Here is a 14,024-nt window from a genome sequence, read left to right on the forward strand (position 1 = left end):
GCGTTGAGTGCGTTGGAAGAAGACCCCGCCCACCTTTAAATATGCCCTCGGATTAAATGACCCTTCTGCCCTCGTATCCTCCTCGCTCGTGAGGGTGATTCCGTCGTTTCGGAACGAGATGATTGGGATTCTTTTCCCGGAGCCACATTTTTTCGCCACGTGTTTCCGACCGGCGCCAAGCGCAGATATTTTGTCGAGTAACTATGCGTGGCAAGACCCGCTGGGTCCCACGACGATTGTCGTTATGGCGCCTCGAGACTACGTATGTTGTGGTCAACAAGACCGAGTCTTCCGACGTCGTCTACCCGAAGCGCAATTGGGACGGACACACAGGTGGATCTCACGTGGTTCGGATCGCCCTCCAACCGCGAGGCGGGTAGAGCCGTGGATGAAACGTAAACGTTTTAAGAGTTGCCGTCGAGCTTGTTGCTTCCGTTGGAACACCGCCACTGCGGGTCCCATCACCAGTGCCACCGCATCCGCTCATCCTCGTCGGGGAAAATAGATCTTCTATAATAGATGGAATTATGGAGCAAAAAAAGAAAAATAAATGTAGTGGCCAATGCGCGAGCAAAAAAGCCAACCATATAATAACGAAAGAAGATGAACAGTTCGAGAGGAACGAGGTATGTGGACAGGGATGGCCCTACGACCGCCACCGACTCCCCCCCCTTATGGTCCATCCTTGTCTTCCTCTCTCTCTCTCTCTCTCTCGCTCTCGCTCGGCTTATATTAGAGCCTTCTTCGCTTAGATTACCACCCCAACTCCAAGTCCAACAAAGCATCCTCCTCTCTCAACCACCGAACCGAACACCACTGTGCCTCCTGCAAAAGAACCCACCTCCGCCTCCTACACCTCAGTTTTGGACATGAAGCAGCGACCGCCCTGCGAGCTCTGCGGCTGCGAGGCAGTGGTCTTCTGCGACCCGGACGCGGCCTTCCTCTGCTGGGCCTGCGACGCGTCCGTCCACGGCGCCAACTTCCTCGTGGCCCGCCACGTCCGCTTGGTCGCCTGCCCCGCCTGCGACTCTCTCGACGCCGCCCGCCGCGTTTCCGGAGCCGCTCCGTGCCGGGTCCGCGACTTCTGCGCTTCCTGTGACCCTGACTCTGTCTCTCCTCCCTCTCCTTCCCGCTCCGCCGGCTCCTCGTCCTCCAGCTCTTGCCTCTCCACCTCCGAGTCCACGGCGGCGCGTCGGGGGGTGAAAACCGCCGCTCCACGGCGAACGGCAGCGAGACGGCAGCGTGGGGGGGCGGACGAGAGGGTGGAGGGCGTCCTGCTCGGCTGGAGCCGGAGGATGGGGCTACGTAACCAGCGGCGGTGCGTAGAAGCAGCGGCGCGGGTGGTTGGCGCGTGCCAGCGGGCGACATCGGCCCTGCCACTCCGGGTGGCCCTCTCAGCCGCGTTGTGGTTCGCCATCAAGCTCTGCGAGGACGAGGCGGTGCCGGAGAAAGGCGGCGCAGCGGCTCTCCGGCGGCTGGAGGCGTGCTCCGGTGTGCCCGCGAGGCTAATCCTCGCGGTCGAGTCCCGGATCGCTCGGCTCGCCGAGCGCGCCCGTGTCGCGGAGGAGGGCTGGGCCGAGTGCCCGTAGCCGATCCAACCCGGCCACGCGTTTCTTTTTGCCTTTACTTAAACGCCCCTCACGTTCTTTTATATGTAAGAAAAGGGCACATAAGGTCGTAATATACTAATATGGCGTGCTGTGTTGAGCTACCGAGACAGGTGTCCGAGAGAAAGCTTGATCGAGGCAAAAGGTAAACCCTAGTGGTTCACTCGTTTTCCTTTTACTAGTGGTTGAGTCATTACATACTGCAAGTAAGAACCTCGTGTGGGTGGCTGAGATTAAGAAGATGTAGTCAGAACAAGTAAAATAATAACTATGATTGTGCTCGTAGATTTCGTTTGTATCTTGTGACACAATCCACAAGCTGAGTTGAAATCGGAAGCCTACTCACATGCATGCATACATACTTCCTTTTAGTGGACATAAGATCTAAAACCAACCCACCTAGCTTCTTCCCTGATGGCCCTGGTTTGACGTGATCGATATCATACCAGCTCCAGCAATGATCTGAACTCTTCCTCGTTCCGCAATTACGTGATTGCGTGAGGTGAACTGGGCCTGATGCAGGAGGCGTGCTGTCCCAAAGAATGTGACTCAGATCGCCGTCGACGGTGGTGTTTCGGAACTCCGGAGAGTTGCAGATGACCGTGTGGAAGTAGGACGCCACTGGGTTAACCACATCGGTGAAGTAGAGGAGCAGCTGCCTTGGCAGGTTATCCACTCCGAGCACCGCCCGAGGCGATCCTGTTCCATGTAGAAGAACTCGGAATATGTAGATCTGCGACGACAAGGTTTCTCTGCTACCGAGAGTGGACCTGTGAACATCTTGAAGGCATCGGGCATCGATCTGTTGCCGGTCCCATAAACGATCCGAGTGTTTGTATCCAGATGGAGACTCGGATCTACGATGATATCTTCAAACCTCTTCTCCATGTCCATTAATGGCCTTACTCATTCGGTCAATGAAGTTGAGGTCCCTCGGCAAAGAAGTAAACGCATGAAGAAGATCTGCAGGAGGACCTCTATTTCAGATAAAAAAGGCTTAATTACAAGGTGCAGAAACTAAATGCTCACCATCCTGAGTGATAGCTGGATAATCCGAAGCACTCAAATTGATGAACCGATCCCAATATGGACTAGTCTTCAGAAGAGCCGCAGCTGCATGAAGCGTTGCAGCGACGGCGGACGCACCCGTCCCCTCCACCGCACACGCTATTCCCCAGAGCTCGATAAGTTCGTTGGGATCGACCGGAGAGCGCCAGTTAGATTCGTTCGGATGCTGTTCAACCTGCATCGAGGTGCAGGAGGTAGCGATTCCTCGGGTGGTACAGCGCCATCGGCAGCCTTAGAATCTTGTGGTGCTCGCCGCCGGTGCCTGAGATCCGGAACGCAAACACCGGAGGATACCCGGGTCCCTTCGATGGAGCTCTGGTTGTCCCTTTGAACTGTAGGCATTCGTCTTCAACTCCGTGACGGAGCAAAGAAGCATCGAGGGAGAGTAACATGATGGAGCTGACTGAATGCAAAAACCGCAATGACGACGAGCCTCATTCGATGAACTCAGGTTGGGCAACTCTGAGACGCCCGAACATGAACACCGAGGAATCGGATTCCCACTGAAACGACAAACTGGAGCACTTGCCGAGGTATGACTGCGATAAGCTAATCGGCATAAGCCACGAAGTCGAAAGATGATCATGTCGTTGTCATGATCAAAGACGTCGAAGAAAACCAAGCATTGTCGGTTTGTATGTGACCAATAACAAATAACGACATTTGACTAAGTTATCGGATGCATCATTTCTTGTGAAATGTTGTCTGCAACTGAATATTTTAATGCCACTGAGAGAAAGGCATGATGATAGGGTTGACAATTTAATAGCAGATGGTCGATATCTCGACATAAGTGAATGATACTTTATAATTGATTCTTTGACATTACTAACACGTAGCGGAGTGGATCGAACATTATTGTAGCTCGGATTTGATGTATCACGACGAGTTAGGTCCGAAGAAAGCATACCATAACCTAACTAGGAAGGTAATGACATCCGAAGCTCATTGTAAAAGAACTTCTCAAGTACGTTAGGACACACAATCTTTCATGTTAAAAGACTAGTTGAATCGTTCGAATCACTCGTTAACTTAAATATCTCGATAAGAGTATTATCGGGAACGTCCAACATAGCCTTATTGGTATCGACATCGACATAGGTAGAGTTTGACGAGTCTAGTGTCGATAGGATTTGACTTAAGACTATTTTAGAAAAAGGATTTCGGGTGGCTCCGACTTAGCTTTCACTTCCGATACTTAAAATCTGACTTAAAACCAAATAAAATTAAGAGTTGAGATTCATATATATCGTTCTGAAATCATTATAGGGTTCAGGAAAGGCCAGCTAGCTATTTGGGCCATTGTGTCTCATGCACATTCCATTGTTTTGCAAAACTTTTCCATAAATCACAACTTATTAACCATCTTTCAATCAGTTTAGCATCTGTGGTCAGCTTGATATGTAGATGAAGGGCAGAAACTAGTCATAATATCATGAACATAATCTCATTCTGGAGCAACCTTCAGGTATGTTGGATATGTTCATAAGATAGGCACATCATTTTCAAGGAATATTTCATCTGGCAATAAGTAATTTGCTTTCTGAGCTCATGATGTATCATGATTCCAATATCAGCTGGTAAATGCTTCAATTGCTATGTTAGGACCCTTTTTTTTTTAGCTCTTGAATAATGTTTATTGATAAGTTTAGTTCAGTTGTTTATTGAGTCTGTTTAGTTCAGTTAAAATTGGGTAGAAGTTTATTTAATATTTATTTATTATTAAGAGTCCAAGTCTGGGTAGACTCTAGGTGAAACTCTATAAATATTAATGTAACCATTTCTTTTGCATTGAATCAATCAATCAATGAAATATTATTTCACTCTATGGACAAACCCTAGGAGGTCGATCTCCTCGAAGCGATCAAGGAGGGCTGATTCTCTCGAAGCGATCAAGGAGGGCCGATCCCCTCGAAGCGATCAAGAAGGTCGATCCCCTCGAAGCAATCATTATCATTCTCTTTTCTCTCTTTTTTTCCACGATAAGACATTAGGGTCTTATCATTTGGTATCAGAACGACGATAAGACTTTAGGGTCTTATCATGCTACACTATAATTTTCTTTTAATATGACATATTGTAATAACTTTTTAATGGAACCATTAGAAGAACTGTATCCAAAAAAGTGACAAATTGTAAGGCCTTTGCCTTAAAATCCAATTACTACTACTGCGATGAAGCAATTTATATCAAAGACAAAAGATTTCTACATATTGTGCATGGAAGACAATTCCTTAACCTGATGAGTAGATTGAAGATATCAGTCAAGCAATAATATCGACAACTACACCGCAAAAGAAGTGTAAATTCTCACAAACAAGAGACACTAAGTAAAAAACAGCAACCAATCTACAGATCCAATTTATTCAGATAGGTAGAAAGTTTGTCTCAGCAAAATATACTGCCAGTCTAACCTTCCATTTCAATTACATCAAAGACCTCATCAACTGTAGTAATCAAACTGACCTTCTTACAGATGTACTTGAACTCAACAAGAAGGTGAAACACAAAAAGGCTACACAATCAAACACATTCAGAGGATAAAAGTTCCTCCTTATGCAAATCATTGCTTCATTTTAGGCATTGCTAAAGCCAACAGGCAAAATACGATTATAGATTTGACATCTAAAACAATTATTTTAACGCCAACTAACTATATACATTATACTGGTATGACGTCGATTTTTGAAGTGTCCTCGCATCTCATTACGATTCCTTCAAGGTTCGCTGGGAGAATGCACTTTGCCCATTGGCATCCTGTTGAGAAGGGCTCCGAAGGTGGTACTATCATCAAGACATTGTCATTCCTTCTGACAATCCCCATTACACTAACAGTGCTGCCCTCTTTGATGTAGCTGCAAAGAAAAAGGTCTTGGTGCTTAGAGTAAAGAACATTATGTAGAGCTTGAGATGTTGAAAAGCATGATTTTATGCAGCACCCTGTTGCTAAGACATTCTGTCCAAAAAATAATCGATTAATATATCACAGAGGTGCTCATAATATTGTGCTTATATATATTCATATGTCTGGATTATGCTCATGCAGCACCACTAGATGAAGGAAAGCAACAAAAAGAAGTACTATCTAATGAAACGCTAGTACCCTTCTTTCAAGCGCATAACACGATCATCACTGGATAGATTCCTTTTGCGCAACCACCTTAGAAATTCAGGCGAAAAGCCCTTGTTGTCCGGGTTGATGTCAAAAACAATAGACTCATCAACATATGGGGTCACCTGAGCACCATAGCCAGCTTTAACCAAAGCTCTCAAGCCCGATTGGAAGTCAGAGATATAAAAGTCAACCACATTCCTCTGCGAAAGAGTTATTTAGGTCAAAGTAATTAAAAGCAAGTATCTACAAACAAAAAACCAATATGATTGACATTTCCTTGTAACAACAGTTTCAAACAAATCGAACGCTTTCCATATAATGGAAACTGAAACACCACTAGTTCCACTCGTTTAGATGCCCTTTAAATTAGAAACTGAGTTTGATGGAATCTGGAGGTAAAACCCACCAGAAATGGTTCATGGGATATCCCATGAGAATTAAAATAAAAGGACAAATATATTCTTTTAAACACGTATCACTTGTTTCTCATTAAGTTCAACAATTAGGGAGAGGCATACCTCCATTGATCTCAATCCCCAAGTAAAGTGGCGATGCTTCGAATTGGCAGCTTTGGAGTCCCAGCCCCTGTATTCATATAAACTAGTAGATGTGTAGACACATCTAGGAACTTTACTGTATGATGACTCAAGGGGAAAATTTCCACATGTGACAACCTGCAAGAAACTCAAGTCTATCATCTTCAATAGAATAAATGCATGGTTATCGTAAAGCCAACATACATAAATTGACAGCAAATGAAAGACAGGAAAATTATCTAGTGGAAGTTCTATGTTGTGCCATATCCAATACATCCTAAATCTTAGAAATGCTAGAAAATAAAATAACAATACTATTTTCCTTTGTCATATTCAACAGGATATCTGGAAACAACAAAATGCAAAATTACTCTCCGTATTACTTCTATCGAAAACTATGGTTCATGTAGTCAAAATGTGCAAAGAATTTAGTAAGTAGTCTGACAGGGGATGTTTGTGGTAAGCAGGATGCTAATGCATGTGCTATATAAGTGAGAATTTTAACAAAGAACAGAAAATTGTCTTGACCATAATATTGTCTTTCGCCTCTAACACTTCTAAAATCATCAATAACTTTCTTAGGACGCTACATACCCCAGTAACCTTGACATATTGCCCATCTTTTGCTGTTTTCAACTCGGCATCAGGATATTGAGAAATGAATCCTATGATTGCTCTCCTTCCAAAGCAAGTGTTCCAAATGAAAAGTGAAGAAACCACTCCAAAAATAATCACAACAACTATAAGAAGAACGGCATTGTGAACAGCTCCTAGAATGAAGCCCCCTGCTATGAACCCCATCACAAACAGCAAAACTACAGACCACAATATTGGCTTGGGCAAGCTCCCCTTGAATGAATAATCCTCCTCTTGACCAAGATTAGTGACAGCCTGATTATGAACAACAGTGGTGTTATGTAGCTTCACTGATCCAATTGAATTCAGTGGACCGGATACTTTATGAGGTACACTGCTCGAGTTAAGTGGTCCGGAATTAATTGGGCCAGATGTGATGAGTCCTGTAGCTGGGAGTGGTGGTGGGAGAGGGCCAGAGTTCTGGCGAGCCATTGGGTTTATACCTCCAGATTGAGGACCAGATGACTTTTTAATTGAATCCCCATGCTTAAGTGGTCCAGAATTAGACTTTTGTCTGTTTACTGAAGAATTAGAAACAGGAACTGCAGAAGAGAGGGAACCAGAATAGCTAGAACGACCAGAGGCATTAGGCATGACCGGTCCTGAGTGAGGAGCTGCACCTCCAAACGATCCATTTCTTAAGGGAGCACCGGGGAGAGGTCCAGATTTTCTAGACTTCTCCATGTGAAGATCAAACATCTTACCAAGTTCACCTGATTTTTTAATATCTCCACCTGTATATGGCATGGCAATTGAGCTCATTGTTGGAGGCTTCTCTTTTGGCTGTTCTGGCCTACCCGAAACATACAGGCCATTGCTGAGCTGATGCGATGGGAATCTTGAACCCATTATGCTTTAGCAAAACAGATCCACTAAATCTTGCTATATCCTCTGATGAATATCTACAATGATCCACAGGAATTAATCCTGAGTATCAGCTCCTGGCATCATCATGGTGAGTCAAAAGCTGCGACAAAGCAAGGATCCACACTTTATCTTTCAAGCAATCTTCTGACAGATACAAAGAACCACATCACAGATGATGAAAGGCATGTCCATGCTGGTAGAATCATGCATGTATAATATGGTTTAGTAAACAACATATGGAATAAATAAAATGGCAATATATGTATCTATTTATTGTGACAGAAAAACTTCAGATTAAATATGGTGACCATTTTGAGTTATTTTTCCTCATAAATCGTCAATGACAACTCTATATCATTCCTCATAAATCCATCCAAAGTATTCAAGATCCCCTCTACTAAAGTGACCATCTGAGACACCCCACTGAGGTCCATTTAAGTCTTTTTATATCATGCCATTAGACGTGCAAGTTGTTCTAGTTCTTATGTCAACTACGCCGTAACTATGCCTACTGTTATTTTTGAATGCACCTAAAAAATGTTCTATAACTAATTGCTGTTGTCTGAAGTTTGGATTAAAGGAGATTTTCACAAAAGAGTATAGCCTTTATTAGCAAACAGTGTTAATTTTTAATAATTGATGTTCAGTGAAGCATTGTCAGAATATTCTGCAAATTTGATGTCACAAGAATATGGCAACAAATTAAATCAAATTATAGACAAGTGTCTAATATCTTGCTCTTGCACTGGCATCCCATATGACCAAATTCATTCCCTTGACAAACATTAATGAAACAAAGATACATTGAACCATCGAGTAGAAGAAGATTCTCAACTGGCTCCAATTAAGGAAATAATATGTCTTAAAATTTTCATTCAACAAATTCATCTCTGAACAAAAATTAGCAAGAACTCATTTGCAGCTTGTGGCAAGTAATAATAGCATAAACATTTGAGCATGGTATTACCATTAACGGATAGTGAATTGTAAAAGAAAACATGTTGGAGATTTGACTCTACCTATATCCATTCTCCTTCATTAGTTATTCATATACCCACCTTCCTTTTTATTCAGACAGTCTTAGTATCTGAGTTAGGTATCGTATATGGAATTTCAGGCCATATCGTAGATCTCCGAAATTCATATAGAGATTGAAGAGAGAAGAAAAATTTAAGGAACCCACATTCTTGTTACACAATTTTAATTATGTGACATGTTAGATTTCATCATGATACTTCTAATAACACCATCTTCTACATGGATCAGCAAGCTGAAAAAAGGCATACGAGTAATTAGTTGGATCGAACTTAGACTTCAAACAGTTTGTACATTTTCCGGAGTTTCTAGCTGTTCCCAGTAGTAGATCCAAATAATTCTAGAGCATATAAATTTTTGACAGAGATGTTACACCATCAATTCTAGCCCTGCACTATAATATTGGGACAACACTTAATTATGCCAGCATTTTGAACATCAAGAAGTCAAAGTAAGATGCAGGCCCCATATTGCAACTGGCAATTGCAATGTAGAACATGCTAACATGTTTGTTTAAGCAACTTATGCTGCACATCCAATAGGAATGATAACACATAAATCACGGCGTTGAATCATGAATCCAAACCAAAGAAGTACAAGAAGCAACCTCCCGATTAAAAATTTGTAAAGAATGTCTGTTCCACAGATTCAAATCCAAGTGGAATGTATCATTTTTCCAGTAATTACAGAGTCAACAGTTGAAACCAAATACAGCCTGTCACCGCATTAGAACATTGATCAACAGATTTTTGAACATGCACATTTGTGCCAAGCGATCATTTCATGAGAAACAAAGAACAACACATTTAATAGGAAGATCATACACTATAAACTCCCACAATTGAAAGAGGTTCGAAGTTGGTAGTATCTGTGATTAATGTTTTTTGCCATATCAACAAATCCAGATCTGAATTATGAAAAAAAAAAACATACCTTCGCATTCCCATCAAAACTTTTTTTCGAATAAATCCGATCATTTCCTAGAATTTAAATAAAAGAGAAATGAACATTCACACATCGACAAAAGAACAATTTCTCGCTTTCTAAAAATAAAAAAAAAATCACTTTTTTGCTAAATTACCCGTCTCCAAACTCCGCAAATTGAGAAAACAGACATAAATTTCAGCTGAATCGAAAAGAACCAAACTTGAGGATTCCGCCTACCGAAAAAACAAAACTTTACATCAACATTCTCGAAATCGACGCAACCTATTCCAAAGCAAGAACTTTTACCCTCCATCGGATTCACAGTAAGAAAAAGAAAGGATCTCGTTCTGGGTAAGCGAGCAAAAGATAGAGATCGACCGCCACGTACCTCCGAATCCAAATAGCAGCCGAGAAACCAGCAGTTCCGCAGCAGTCGACGGATGAGGAGGCAGGAGGTGAAGTAAGCTGCAAATGGATCACAAAAGAGAGAGCGAGAGAGAGAGAGAGAGAGAGAGAGAGAGAGAGAGAGAGAGAGAGAGAGAGAGAGAGATCCTTCTACCGAGTGAGAAAAGGTGGGAGATTATGTATACAAACCTGTCACCTGCACTGGTCCCTCCGCTCTCTCTCTCTCTCTCTCTCTCTCCTGAATTTTTTTTCCTTTTTCTTTTTTTTCCCCTACAAATGACTATTATAACCCTAAATTTCAAATTTTGAAAAGATTTTTTTGGACTCATTGTAAAACATAAACCTTTTATTTCTTGATGTGTGATTCACAACATTTTTACTCAATCACTGTTTCTGGATTGCATCTTTCTTGTTCTTGGTGCTGCACATCATGATATTATTCCAAATATTGAATCTAACCATTTTTTTTTGCTGTGTTCACAGGCTGATTAAAAATCTTCAACAATTCTGCACCTACCAACTCTAATTCCAATGGACATTTTTTGTGTTCAAACCTCAGCAAACTTGATAATATTAATATTCCTGCACTCCCCTTAGAACTACTACTTGCATGACAGAGGTACCATAATTTTAGGTCTTGGAGATGGTTGAGTTTGAATGCATGAGATTTTATGACAGTGGATGGTCTGAAGGATAGATAATAGGCTACAAAGTTCATCTCAAGCATGTTACCTATTATTTTAATCCTTGGTCACTTGTAATGTCTGCAATTTTGGCTCATATTGGCAATGTGATCCACCAACAGGAATGAGGTGTTTCCAAGACATCAATACTCCCATGTCATCATCACATGGTTGATGAAGGGGTGGACCATCTGCTCCTCATGGCTTTGGTGCTTGCACCTAATTTGTCATCAAGAGTTGTCCCACACTCGACAAGCTCTGCCTTTGTTTTCAAGATAAATCAAACTTGCTCATCACTCCATTGAGGTTGTTGGCAAGCACATTATAAGAAGAACATCCATTCTGTAAGCACTGTGGAGTGGTGCAAATCAAATCCCTTAGAAGAAAGAAAAGAGAGATATGTTTATTAGATTTTGATTCTATTTGAGGCCTTACAAAGTTAAAGGAGAGGAATGGTCAAATATGATGAACAAGGTATGTATTGTAGGCAATGCAACAACCCAACAATGAAGCTATGTAGCTCTGTCATATCATGGTCAACAAAATTATTATTTCCCTTGCAGCAAGTAATGGTTTGCTTAGATATCACTCCATGCGATAGAGGATATCTGCCTGCCACATTAGGTTTCATGTCACATTATTCCCCTCTTCACCACTGCTGTTCCTCGAATCCAACCTGATAATGACATGGTAACAAAGCTGTGAATCGAAGGGCTGTTGCAGGATTCGGTAGCTTTGATCTGTTCTCATACTGGAGATTTTGGAATCCATTGATACTATATCTAACGGATGATATCAGCTCTAAGTTGCATGGCACAGCTCATATATACTTGGAAGAATTGGAAATTGGAAGGTGTTTGGTGGTTCAAGCATCAGAGAGTAGTGCCAGTGGTTGAAGAATCAGAAGGCTGTTCGCTCTGTTACTGTGTAATAGCAACTAAATCTTTGGTAGATTAATCATACGACTTCAGATTGTACTTTAAGGTTTCTTGTGGAAAGCACACAATTTTATCTACATGAACTTCCATCACAGACAACACTGCTGCTTGTACAATAAGGTCAATCATGGCAGGTGGAACACAGTCTCACTTGTCCTCTTTGCTTGAGGTTGAAACTATGACATAGAAGAGGTGGAAAGGTTCCTGATCAGCTAGGAACTTGTGGATATTTTTCCACTGATGACTGTCTCCAATGTGTTGTGTGAGAGATGAGGTACTGATGATTTGTGTGTATATTGTTCCACATATATTCTTCTAGCACATGTAATGTATTGAAGCATGCAACTCAATGGAGAGAGATATTTGTTAATCATTGGCAAATGCTTTTTGATTCATAAGGCACTCCAATTACTTTGGTGGCTTGGAAGCAAATTGAATGTGCACACTCTAGGAAGACAAAAAACTGAAGAAAAGGTTTCTGTAGATTTCTTCTAGAAGAGGAGGAAGGAGAAGGGTGAAGGGATTAAGATAATGCATAACAGCAAAGTTTTGAGATGAATGATGACCTGATGGGTTTACAATTGGGGCATATTTGTTCATTGAGGTAGGCCTAGCTATGACCACAGTCAAAAGATCTCTCTCTTGAGGGTTTCATGATGAGTAGGAAAGAGTAATGCAAAATCTACTCAGGCTCTCTCTATCCACATGATTGATCTTGACACAGATACCTAGCCAATGGCCAAGGTAAATGGTTTGAAGTGGAGCTACAAATATGCTGCTCTGAAAGCATTATTTCCTGATACAAAATTTTAAATTCATTTGTCTCACAGTTTTTTTGCTTGATTACTGTAGTTTCTGATGATATCTGCAATGCTACTCTGTAAATTCTCTAAAATGATTATCATTGTGTATCAGGATTTGAGAAGTTAGAATTAGTTTTTATCCTAGTTCTGAAGAATCAGTAACTAAATAATATAGCTGTATATCGACATCCTAAATTCCTAATTAATGAAAAGGATTAGTTCAGTAAAACAAAATTGCACACAGCACACCGGAAAACGACTACCATCCAATAGTTCATGGGAATCAACAAAAACCTACTCCATTTGAATAAATAGCACATGTTACTATATTCGACTCAATTTTTTCTGTTTTTATCTTTCATTCTCACATGTTATTAGAAAGCAAAGCAAAAGCTGAGTATGACTACATATCTGCATGACTTGAGATCTGGTTAACATAAACACTCAGCTTTTCATATAATCTGAATTTTCAAATTGTTGAAAAGGGTAGGCAAGATTTTTTTTTGGTTATGATCTTACTGCTTGACCTTCATCCTATTCTTATCCGAATGTATATTATCTAAAATTTTGGGGGAGGGGTGCAAATGGAAAATATTTGGCCCAATATTTTGCCTCAAATGACATCATGGAAATATGCTTTCTGATACTTCTAATCGTTTCATATATAATATCATCCACAAAAATGCTACAACAATTTCTGCTGCAAACTAACCAGAGTCCGGTCCTTGTCATGGTTGTAAAGAGAAAATGAGCTATTAGTTAATGTGACAGATCATTTGCACATCAATGTTTCAGGACAGACTAACGAATGAACATGATAATAGAATTGCTCATGAATTGTCATACACAAAAGGCATCAAATAACAAATATTTTGCAACAATCCATTGTTTCATTTTCTGTTTAATGCAACTATGGCAGCTATTCTGGACCAACCTTTTCTGATTAGTTAAAGTTTTGTATCAGGTGGCTTTTGCCGAAAGGTGAGTTTTGATAAAGAAAGGCTGCCTAACGCATGAGGCACCTGTAAATGCAGGTTTTGAAGAGGATCAACATACACAACATTACCCTCAACATCAGGTGACTTCCGACTCTACGTTGCAAAGGATCAATCTAGGCATGGCACCCAGCTCGCTCACCATGGCACAAAGTAGCAACCTTGGAATGACTCGATCATAAAAGGACTTTTGTTTTTAATTTTCTTTTTAATTTTTGTCTCTCTTGTTAGATGCACGTCTGACAAGATGTGTAGTAATATGATATTGTTTTGATGCTTTGTTACTGTATAAATTAGAGTACTGAGATGGTTAGCCTAGATAGATATTATCGATAAATCTGGAGACATGCCAAGTTCAAAAAATATAATCGGCAGTTGAAGCTTGAGAGGAACATAGTTTTTTGGCCAC

At 41.3% G+C, this 14,024-nt stretch overlaps 2 protein-coding genes across 6 annotated transcripts; one reads left to right on the forward strand and one right to left on the reverse strand.

The window, feature by feature from the left end:
• Window positions 1-631: 631 nt before the first annotated feature.
• On the forward strand, window positions 632-1,892 carry LOC135610533 (B-box zinc finger protein 32-like). The gene has a single exon (XM_065105158.1). The coding sequence runs from the start codon at window positions 870-872 to the stop codon at window positions 1,587-1,589; it is 720 nt and encodes a 239-aa protein (XP_064961230.1). The 5' UTR covers window positions 632-869; the 3' UTR covers window positions 1,590-1,892.
• A 3,114-nt stretch (window positions 1,893-5,006) lies between these two features.
• LOC135582872 (uncharacterized membrane protein At1g16860-like) lies at window positions 5,007-10,338 on the reverse strand. Of its 5 annotated transcripts, XM_065105161.1 has the most exons (6): window positions 9,946-10,020; window positions 9,798-9,844; window positions 6,921-7,929; window positions 6,309-6,464; window positions 5,779-5,990; window positions 5,007-5,530 (listed from the first exon to the last, which is right to left on the reverse strand). In XM_065105161.1, the coding sequence occupies exons 3-6, from the start codon at window positions 7,809-7,811 to the stop codon at window positions 5,338-5,340; spliced, it is 1,452 nt and encodes a 483-aa protein (XP_064961233.1). In that variant the 5' UTR covers window positions 7,812-7,929; window positions 9,798-9,844; window positions 9,946-10,020; the 3' UTR covers window positions 5,007-5,337. The 5 variants fall into 5 exon arrangements, with proteins under 5 accessions (XP_064961233.1, XP_064961231.1, XP_064961232.1 ...); XM_065105159.1 differs by lacking the exons at window positions 9,798-9,844; window positions 9,946-10,020 and adding an exon at window positions 10,180-10,338; XM_065105160.1 differs by lacking the exons at window positions 9,798-9,844; window positions 9,946-10,020 and adding an exon at window positions 10,180-10,318 and having other exon boundaries at window positions 6,921-8,022.
• Between the last annotated feature and the right edge of the window lie 3,686 nt (window positions 10,339-14,024).

The sequence above is a fragment of the Musa acuminata genome, chromosome BXJ2-4 (genome assembly GCF_036884655.1).
Source record: "Musa acuminata AAA Group cultivar baxijiao chromosome BXJ2-4, Cavendish_Baxijiao_AAA, whole genome shotgun sequence".
Classification (NCBI taxonomy): domain Eukaryota; kingdom Viridiplantae; phylum Streptophyta; class Magnoliopsida; order Zingiberales; family Musaceae; genus Musa; species Musa acuminata.

Excerpts from the sequence above, each read along its gene's own strand:
- LOC135582872 (XM_065105159.1), bottom strand. The coding sequence starts at position 7,811 with ATGGGTTCAAGATTCCCATCGCATCAGCTCAGCAATGGCCTGTATGTT. Across the intron at positions 6,465-6,920 it reads AATATGTCAAGGTTACTGGG|GTTGTCACATGTGGAAATTT; the intron begins GTATGTAGCGTC and ends AGTTTCTTGCAG. Across the intron at positions 5,991-6,308 it reads GGGGATTGAGATCAATGGAG|AGGAATGTGGTTGACTTTTA; the intron begins GTATGCCTCTCC and ends ACTCTTTCGCAG.
- LOC135610533 (XM_065105158.1), top strand. The coding sequence starts at position 870 with ATGAAGCAGCGACCGCCCTGCGAGCTCTGCGGCTGCGAGGCAGTGGTC.